This window comes from Patella vulgata, chromosome 7 (genome assembly GCF_932274485.2).
Source record: "Patella vulgata chromosome 7, xgPatVulg1.2, whole genome shotgun sequence".
NCBI classification, from domain to species: Eukaryota; Metazoa; Mollusca; class Gastropoda; family Patellidae; genus Patella; species Patella vulgata.
In genome coordinates, this window is record NC_065885.2 from 66,913,992 (window position 1) to 66,923,280 (window position 9,289).

The 9,289-nt window shown below is 38.2% G+C and overlaps 1 protein-coding gene and 1 long non-coding RNA gene across 2 annotated transcripts; one reads left to right on the top strand and one right to left on the bottom strand.

The window, feature by feature from the left end:
- Nucleotides 1-5: 5 nt before the first annotated feature.
- On the bottom strand, nt 6-2,006 carry LOC126828557 (uncharacterized). Its single transcript, XR_007683148.2, has 3 exons — nt 1,801-2,006; nt 795-929; nt 6-284 (listed from the first exon to the last, which is right to left on the bottom strand). It is a non-coding gene; the product is annotated as an uncharacterized LOC126828557 (long non-coding RNA).
- A 3,951-nt stretch (nt 2,007-5,957) lies between these two features.
- LOC126828553 (dual specificity tyrosine-phosphorylation-regulated kinase 2) lies at nt 5,958-9,074 on the top strand. Its single transcript, XM_050558378.2, has one exon. The coding sequence runs from the start codon at nt 6,194-6,196 to the stop codon at nt 7,898-7,900; it is 1,707 nt and encodes a 568-aa protein (XP_050414335.1). The 5' UTR covers nt 5,958-6,193; the 3' UTR covers nt 7,901-9,074.
- Nucleotides 9,075-9,289: the final 215 nt, after the last annotated feature.

A 9,289-nucleotide genomic window follows, 5' to 3' on the forward strand; every position in this document is an offset into this window, starting at 1 on the left:
ATCACTGAGAGTGAATCTATTTATTTTAGCTCAGTAATAAATAATAAATATTAATATGAAAACCAGGCAAGTATGGCAGTAAAATGGCGGCGAGATTAAATTTGTACTTAAATTACATAATGCACGTTCACAGTTGCAGACGGTTACTAAGCGCGTTTCTGTTTTGGTTCCAACGAACGGAATGGTATCCGTGATCTTTAAAAGTTGCTGAAAACAAACTTCTGCCAATTTTTCAGAGCTGGATTCTTGAGGTTGGGCGCCATCATTTGAACAGTTTCGACGAACTGCAAGGAAAGAAATAAATATATCACATTCAAAATAACATTTTTATAAAATTATAAAAAAAAACAAACCACGTCAAGCCGCGGTGACCCAATGAGTAATTTAGGCGTTGACTCACCTAGAGGTTCGGTGTTCGATCCCGGGGGTTGGTCGAGAAAGTACCCCGGAATTTTCCCTTATCAGTGGGTGTAGGACGGGTGGCCTAACAAGGATAGTGGCTAGTCGTTCGGAAGGTATGAAAAACCAAGGTCCAATGTACACATTGGAGTGCACGTAAAAGATCCCTTGACAGTTGGAATTCGAAATACGAGTAGGTCGTAGCCCCGCTGTCCGGGCAAAATTTGTGTTAAATCAACAATTTAAAACTCCAACTAAGTACACGCGTGATATATCTATTTCTTAGTTTAAACTAGCATTGCTGTGTTAGAATAATCTGCCGTCGGGGCAGAACAGAAGGACACTAAATCCTATTTCATTCCTACTTTCCTGGTCCCCAATTGGCCAATACGTACTTTCGTTTCCAATAATCAGCTTTCTACATTCGCTCCCACGTGGACAGTTAACAATAAATTCACTGACAGATGTAAAAGGGTCGCGACATCGATTGTCATACAGTGAGGAACACGTAAAACATTTCTTCCCGTCAACTGAAATACACAATACATTAAAATTAACCATGTAAGATTTAGAGTTCAAATATTATAGCTTGGCATTGGCTCACTAAACATGCAGGTCGCCGATTCGATCTCAGTTTTGTCCAAGGGAGTTCTTAGGGACTTTCCAGTCAGATGTCCAAAACATTTCCCTTCAAGTTCAAGCCTTGTTTGTGGCAAGAAAATGCGTCTGTTTGAATTTGGATCGTACGAAATCGGGATATACTGACAGGACACCGTGCATTCTACTGACAGGATACCGTGCATTCTACTGACAGGATGGTAAATATCCCCTGAGTTGGAAACCAAATTAAGCCACGCTCCTTACCCAACTCAGCTTAGGACCCAGGGCAAACATTCCCAAACCAAGACCCCGTCTTGTTCATTAACCCGGTTGTTGCACACAAAATGTTATGTTTCAAGAATCAAATGGGCGTGTATTGTGTAGGTACGTCTAAACAGAATCCAATTTGGCATACAAGAAAAATCTAGGCCTGACTTACCGTACACTCGGATTATCAGTAGAATGCGTGCGAACCGTACGGGAACAAATGATAAATGAAATCTATTTGTTAATAGTTAATGTTAAGGGAAGCTCAATTTAAGACAAGGAAAGGGCACGTGATTGTAACGAATACGATTGTTGGCGAGATTGCAGGTTAGGGTAAGCATTGAGGCTTGGGTTAGGGTTGGGATTAGCACTAGCCCTGTTTACATCTCGTGACCTTTGACCAAACTTGAAGTTGGCCTTATCAAACAGACCTAACCGGCCGCTCTAGATAAACAAAATGCAAAAATTATAGGCCTACTAAAAAAAATGGCTAAATTGTCAAACGCTTTTCTAATTCTGCAATTCTGGTCTTACCTGAATAGTGTATGAGGAAATTTAACAGAAGAAATACACTCTTTATCAGTGTGTTCGTTGCTACGTTCGCCATTTTACAGTCTGATCAAAATTCTACTAACAATAATCCAATATTAGATTGCTCTTTACAAGAAATTTTACCAGTTTAACTTCCCGCCATGTTAACTATACTCAACCACGTATCACATGACCGCCATGTGGTAAGGCCAAGGGAGGTCACTGGGAAATTAAAGGGGCCCATTAAGACATGGGGTTTAACGTCCAGTTGACACAAACGAGATTATGATTAACAGTAACACATGGTTCAAATTTATTTCAATAATTGGCTTTGAGCAGGGGCGTCGTGCCCAAAAAAATTTCGGGGGGCCCGCCCCACATGGAATGCCGCAGGCATGAGCATGCAAGTGCCCCCCCCCCCCTGAAAATTTTTAAAATTAGGATTAGAGACAATAAAGTTATGATTGAAAAATGGTCGGTTTTTTTAGTGATACCGGTAATTGTAATTTATCACTCGAAAATTGAATTATATTTTATTCATCTGGACATTAGAGACAATAAAGTTATGATTGAAAAATGGTCGTTTTTTTTAGTGATACCGGTAATTGTAATTTATCACTCGAAAATTGAATTATATTTTATTCATCTGGACATTTCGAACAACTTCATGCAAAACCCCATTCCTTCCTCCGCACCAACCTCTGCCAGGGTTATGGTCAAATACGTATTTAGATGTATTTGTATTTTAATAAAAAATACTTTCAGTCTTTATTTTTGACACCCATAGCCTATATGGATATTTTATCAAATACAACATACAATCATAAATAGGGATTTTCTAACTACAGCAAACTCGATAAATTAGATCTTTATTTACACAACTAGCACAAAATCAACTCTGTAGACCCACGGATGGCTTGGATACGGCTTGGATTTAAAGGCTCAATACCACTCTTGTTGTAACTGAATAATATGTCCCAATCTTTATTCTGGTCAACAAATTGTACTATTTTACAATATTCCAATTAATTGATGATACAAATTTCATCTTAACACACCTAATTTAAAAAATTGGAAAAATTCAACTAAATGATTTGAAAAGCCTGACGTAAAGCTTTTCAAATGTGACTTTGATTTTAAAATATTTTTGAACCCTCTGGACAAGTAAAATAGGATTTAATGGATAATTTACACAACAGGTAGGACACTAACACATCTAGTACTTAGAATAAGGCTATTTTTTATTTCCTGGAGCTGTCAAGCCAGCAAGAGTGTTATTGTCCCTTTAAACAGAATTTCATTGATTGATTAAATTTTTATATGGCGTCGTGAGCGGAGATTAACCATTACGTTGATATCTAAACTAAAGTGTAATAAACTAAACACAGATAATGACAAATTATACAATTCCTAGAGACCGTGTGATGACTAAAACAAACGGACAGGTCTTCTGTCTTAATAATATCAATAAAAATATTTTTATTTCCCTGAGAATTTGGGACCCTCTGAGTCCTTGTCACACACAAGTTGGGAATTATTGAAATTATTGACAGACCCTTTGACCTAAAACATGCGCGTTAGACCACCACCTCCACTTCTATTATCAAATGGCAGACGGCGTCATCCGATAATCAGGGGTAAATAATTTTGTTGACACTAATCTTGGGAAGATAGCGGCGGCTGCCAGGTAGTCCACAGAAAATGTTTCCCAGACAACACGAGGTGGCGTGGGAGGAGTCTTTACGGTGCCTTTCTCTTGCAATAGTAGCCTATATTAAGGAAAAAAAGTGGCATCTGGAAGTATGGCCTGTACTTTTGACAGGTCATTTCGGGAGTACGAGGTACTGTTCGATTACCCTCGCTCAGTGAATGGCACCCGTCGGTCTAGTTCACAAGATTAATTACGCGCAGCTTTTATCATTAAAAGTAAACGCTCTTTAAAATGAAATGAAATGGGGTTTAACGTTCTACTCTTCTGCACCGACTGGGCTGATGAATTTTGCTGATTCTTTTTTCGAATTCCAACTGTAAATGGTTCTTTTACGTACACACATCAATATTATATATGTACACAGGGTCGGCTAGACACTGTCTTTTCCAGACACCCCATCTAGCATCATTGACAAGGGAGAATCGCGTCGGACAATTCCTCTGGTTCTCGGCAAAAACGGGGAGCGAACCCGTGACCGCGTGGTTAGCGAGCCAGCGTCTTACTCACTGAGCAAATGTGGTCCCCAAACGCTCTGTGAACCAGCGAAAACAATAATTAAAACAGAAAAGTTTGTGAAACGTCAACATTTTTACCTCCAGTATACAAGTAGCTGATGGCCATATGAAGGTGACGTCATGATTTCATTTCCGTACAAGTCCGCCCTTTCTATTGTAAGTTAAAGAAGCGTGTTATTTTTTTTTTTTACTTTTTTTTAGGTTTTCGCCTGTTGGTAACCCCCCCCCCCCAAATTTTCCGATTGATATGATTTGACCATGTGGTTTCGTCGGCCAGTTCATATTGATTGTACGCAAGTTTTGAGACCACTTTGGAGAAATTCGTCTTGCGGTACTCAATATTTTTTGTGGTTTTCAAAGAGTTGAACCCACCCTTGTAAAAAATATCTTATATAGGGCAATCTTTGGATGTTCGGTAATTACGTCTAGCGTTTACTTAAACATACATCCCGTCTTCATTAGCCCAGTTCGGAGCAAAACAATAGGACGTTAAACCCCATTTCATTTCATTTAAACATACATTATATGTAAGAGCTAAATCTGCCTATTACAGGTCCTTCTTTGGGCCTGAAATGTTATCTAAATTATTAATTAGACATTAATTAACTTATCCAGACCATAATCAATTCTGGATGCCATCGGCCTGCGATCTTTACTGCAGTATTTGAATATATTTTGTCATGGATGAGTTAACGTCAAATTGGATAATCGAGACTTTTTTATTTATCGTGCCGACTTTATTTATGATATCCAAGTCTAAAATTAAATCGCTATAATCTCTGTTCAGGGGAAAGCAATTTGACTGAAACTTTCAGCATATTATGTTTTCAATATCTATTTTTTAACTATTATAGCGAGAACTGCCAACTCGTTATCTAATATTTAAGCCCGATTTAGCTGTTACCATGACCTGGACAGGGAAAATGTCTAATCGCACCTATTGGACGAAATCCAGATGTTAACCCTACGTGTACTAATTTGTTAACGCGCGTAAACGATTACTGGACAGCTGATCGGAATTCGAAGGTCAGTCAAATCGAGTTTTACCGTATTGAAACTTTGGCTAAAAATAGCAGTAATATATAAAAAATCAGATAGGCCTATTATGTTGGTCTCAAAATAACCTGTGTTACGAGACATTATACCCCTACAGGCACGGATCCGGGAGGGGGGGGCGCACCCGGCGCACGCCCCCCCCTATTTTTTGCGGTGGCGAACAATTTTTTACCCCATATATTCTCGCGGGAAAGGAGAACATAAATACTTAAAAATGGTAGTGATCCCCGTCGTAAGTCGGCGGTCCCTGTGTCCGGTTGGTGACTTGGTTGATTGCCCGTCAGTCCACCCACCGAGGGCCGGGCTTCGCACTCCCAAGTGGAGGCAGCACGCCCCCCCCCCCTTTCTGAAAATCCTGGATCCGCTCCTGCCCTACGAGTACGATATCCTGTCGCTATATATAACATAAAATAAAAAGAAACGGGATATTCCGTCACGCAAAACAATATCTATCTTTTCCCTGGCAACACCCTTGCCGTAAGCAGGAAAATCAAAATGTACTCGGCTAGTTACGCTATTGATCAAACGCATACTTACATCTATTATATACCGCTCATGAATGGGAAGACATATTTATACATATATTGTCGATGCGGCTGACGACACTTAAATCGGTTCAATAAATTTTTATGTCACTCTCGTATAATAAATGTAGCCGAAAATATAATTAATAATTCATAACAACATATTTTCACCTGCTTCTGGTTAATTGAACCAATAATTGATCATTTACTTTGTTAACAAGACAATTAATCTGTCGGATAACTGGATCTCGTGTAATCCGATTGTTTTTATTCCATTTAATTAAAGATTAACTTGTTGTCTTGTGAATCGAAACTAGCGATTTGTTGTCTCACGTGACCCCAGTTTCCATGACGTCACCAAAATGACGTCGACCAACTAGGTCGCGCTTGGCAACGCAGGGGCCATACTGTCTTTCGAAAAATAGCAACAGTGTTTGTGAAATTCCATTCAGTCGGCCCAGGCAACTTACAAGATTGCTTAGACGGGCTATTGTTTTTGTATAATAATAACTATTTATCGATAATGTAGCCGAAAGGAAGTGAATTTTGTCCTAGAACGGGCTATACAAGACATTTGTTTTCATGGAAGTATGTCCACACGGGTGAAGCCTCTGTCTGTGCAACGGACTTTCTCATTGTTGACATCGGGAGATATGTATACTCATAATACCATCGATACCACCCATCACCTCCCTCCTCTTGCAAGCCAGACAGTTGGTGGCGCCCATAATGCACACGGGAGTAGCCAGAGCGTCAAAGTCCAGCAGTTATTCGAAGATCACAAACATCACGACAAAAGGGAAGTTATTCAAAATGGCGACCAAGACCAGCAAAGAACCAACTCAAATCAAGCTATCAACACCACTGGGGTTAGACCGAGTTCAAGTAACGGTTCTTTGGCCAGTAAAAGTGGGTCGGCAGCACGGAGAAGTAATACCATGAGCCCGGAAGTTGCTATGAAACAGTACATGCACAAACTCAGTTCATTTGAGCATCATGAAATATTTAATTATCCACAAATTTATTTTGTGGGTCAAAATGCTAAAAAACGACAAGGGGTAATAGGAGGTGCCAGCAATAATGGTTATGATGACGAAAATGGTTCCTATGTTCACATTCCTCATGATCATATCAGTTATCGATACGAAGTTTTAAAAGTTATTGGTAAAGGCAGCTTTGGTCAGGTTGTGAAAGCCTATGACCACAAAGTTGGTACACACATCGCTTTAAAAATGGTTCGCAACGAGAAACGCTTTCATCGACAAGCACAAGAAGAAATCCGAATATTAGAACATCTGAAGAAACAGGATAAAGAAAATAACATGAATATCGTGCACATGCTAGAACATTTCACTTTTAGAAACCATATATGCATAACTTTTGAACTTTTAAGCATGAATTTATATGAACTGATCAAGAAGAACAAATTTCAAGGTTTTAGTTTACAATTAGTTCGTAAATTTGCGCACTCAATATTACAGTGTTTAGATGCCTTGTATAAAAATCGTATTATTCACTGTGATCTCAAACCTGAGAATATCCTGTTAAAACAGCAGGGAAGAAGTGGCATTAAAGTGATCGATTTCGGTTCTAGTTGTTATGAGCATCAGAGAATATACACGTACATCCAGTCGCGATTTTATAGAGCACCGGAAGTTATATTAGGAGCTAAATACGGAATGCCGATAGATATGTGGAGTTTAGGTTGTATTTTAGCGGAGTTGTTGACTGGCTATCCGTTATTCCCCGGAGAAGATGAAGGTGATCAGTTGGCGTGTATTATAGAATTACAGGGCATGCCCCCTCAAAAGCTCTTGGATCAATCAAAAAGGGCACGTAATTTTATTAGCTCTAAGGGCTATCCACGGTATTGTTCTGTGACCACTTTACCAGATGGCAGTGTAGTATTAAATGGTGGACGATCACGAAGAGGAAAACCTAGAGGAAGTCCCGGAAGTAAAGAATTAGTCACAGCTTTAAAGGGTTGCGATGATCCAATGTTTTTAGATTTCATGCGTCGATCTTTAGATTGGGATCCATCTGTGCGTATGAATCCAAGTCAAGCTTTACGACATCCCTGGCTGAGAAGACGTCTACCTCGAGCTCCACAAAATGAGAGCCGGGCTGACTCCGGGGCGAGGCGCAACTCCTCGGGAACTCGAGGCTCGGCCATGCCAAAACTCTCAAATGGTACAATAACTTCTAGTGCAAAATCTCGACAACTTGCGATGCAAGATGATATTCATTCCCAAATGAACACACGGACCAAATTACCACAAATTGGATCTACTTTGTAAAATTCCAGGAGAAAATTATTAGTGTGTTGTGTTCCTAAAAAGGTTGTAAATATTAATTAAAGTTCATATCATGGCAGATCAAAATAATTCTATTTATTTAAAGTCAAAAGAACAAACGGTATTGAGGACAGACCAGGTAAAAGAATTTATTTTGTAGTGCAGTTTGTTAGCCGTCCATGCGTTCAGCTGCTTTATTATTATTTTTTTTTTGATTTAATTTATTTAAGTTGTGTGCAAATTCCTTATTCATCAATTTTATTAGTGTGAACTATTCTAAAGATAACAACTGAGAGTCAGTCTGGATGATAGTGTATTGTTATGATGTCAATCTTGATTACACAAGTCTCAATATATCAAAGCGGGGGGGGCATTTTAAGTAGTGAAATATTTATGAGTTTGGTTGTTAAGAAAATGTGTGAAGAAGCAAGTTGTGGCTTGTATTAGATTATATATATTTATAGGCTACGATACATGAAATGTGAATCTATTGAACTGTTTTATGATATTGACTATGTTTGAACTGTGCTGTGTGGATGAATGTAACTTATAAACAAATTGAAATTGTAACCAATACTAACATATTAAATGTAGACTTGGTTAATCGAAAGGCGATCTCTGTTGTTGGTGGTGAACTCGAGTCTTTATTTATATTTTCTGTTTTATTTCGATTTCATTTTCGTTAAATTACACAAATTGTACAACTGTCTGATTTTACTCTGAAAACTGTTCAACTACTAGTTTTATTAATGTGTATTTTATCGCAATTATGGATTTAATTTTTACAAAGAAATGGATTTTTATTACGTGAATGAAATTTTAAAATTTTGACGACGTACTTGCAGTACGATATGATTAATATCTGGGGTAAAACTGATAAAAATTGATGTGAAATATATATTTTCAAGTTTTACGAGTTTGTACAATAATTGTATAGTCGTTGAGCTAATTTTGATATTGTAAATTACCTGCGTGTGTTTTTATTTTCACCTTGATAATAATCTGTTATTATATTTAGCCTGTGATGTCTATTTAATAAGTCAGGGACCATTTCAAGTTTTATTGTCAGTGTACAAACAGATTTTAATTTGAGCAACTTTTAAGGTGAAGTGTATATTATTGTGTAAAATCGAATACGTACGTATATTATTTCATTTATAAATCGCTAAAACTAAAATATTGTGTTGCTATATTTCTCTTCGTTTTATTTTTTTCAATGTATACGGCCATGTGATGATAAAAATATGGTGTGTTGGGTTATTTCCTGGGCCATGGGATGATATGGTGTGTTGGGTTATTTCCTGGGCCATGGGATGATATGGTGTGTTGGGACCAGCTCAATTTTTTTTCATAGGGTACGAGATGTAAACAGCGCTAGCGCTAATCCCTACC

What these genes read in the sequence shown, in the direction of transcription:
- LOC126828553 (XM_050558378.2), top strand. Translation starts at nt 6,194, where the DNA reads ATGTCCACACGGGTGAAGCCTCTGTCTGTGCAACGGACTTTCTCATTG.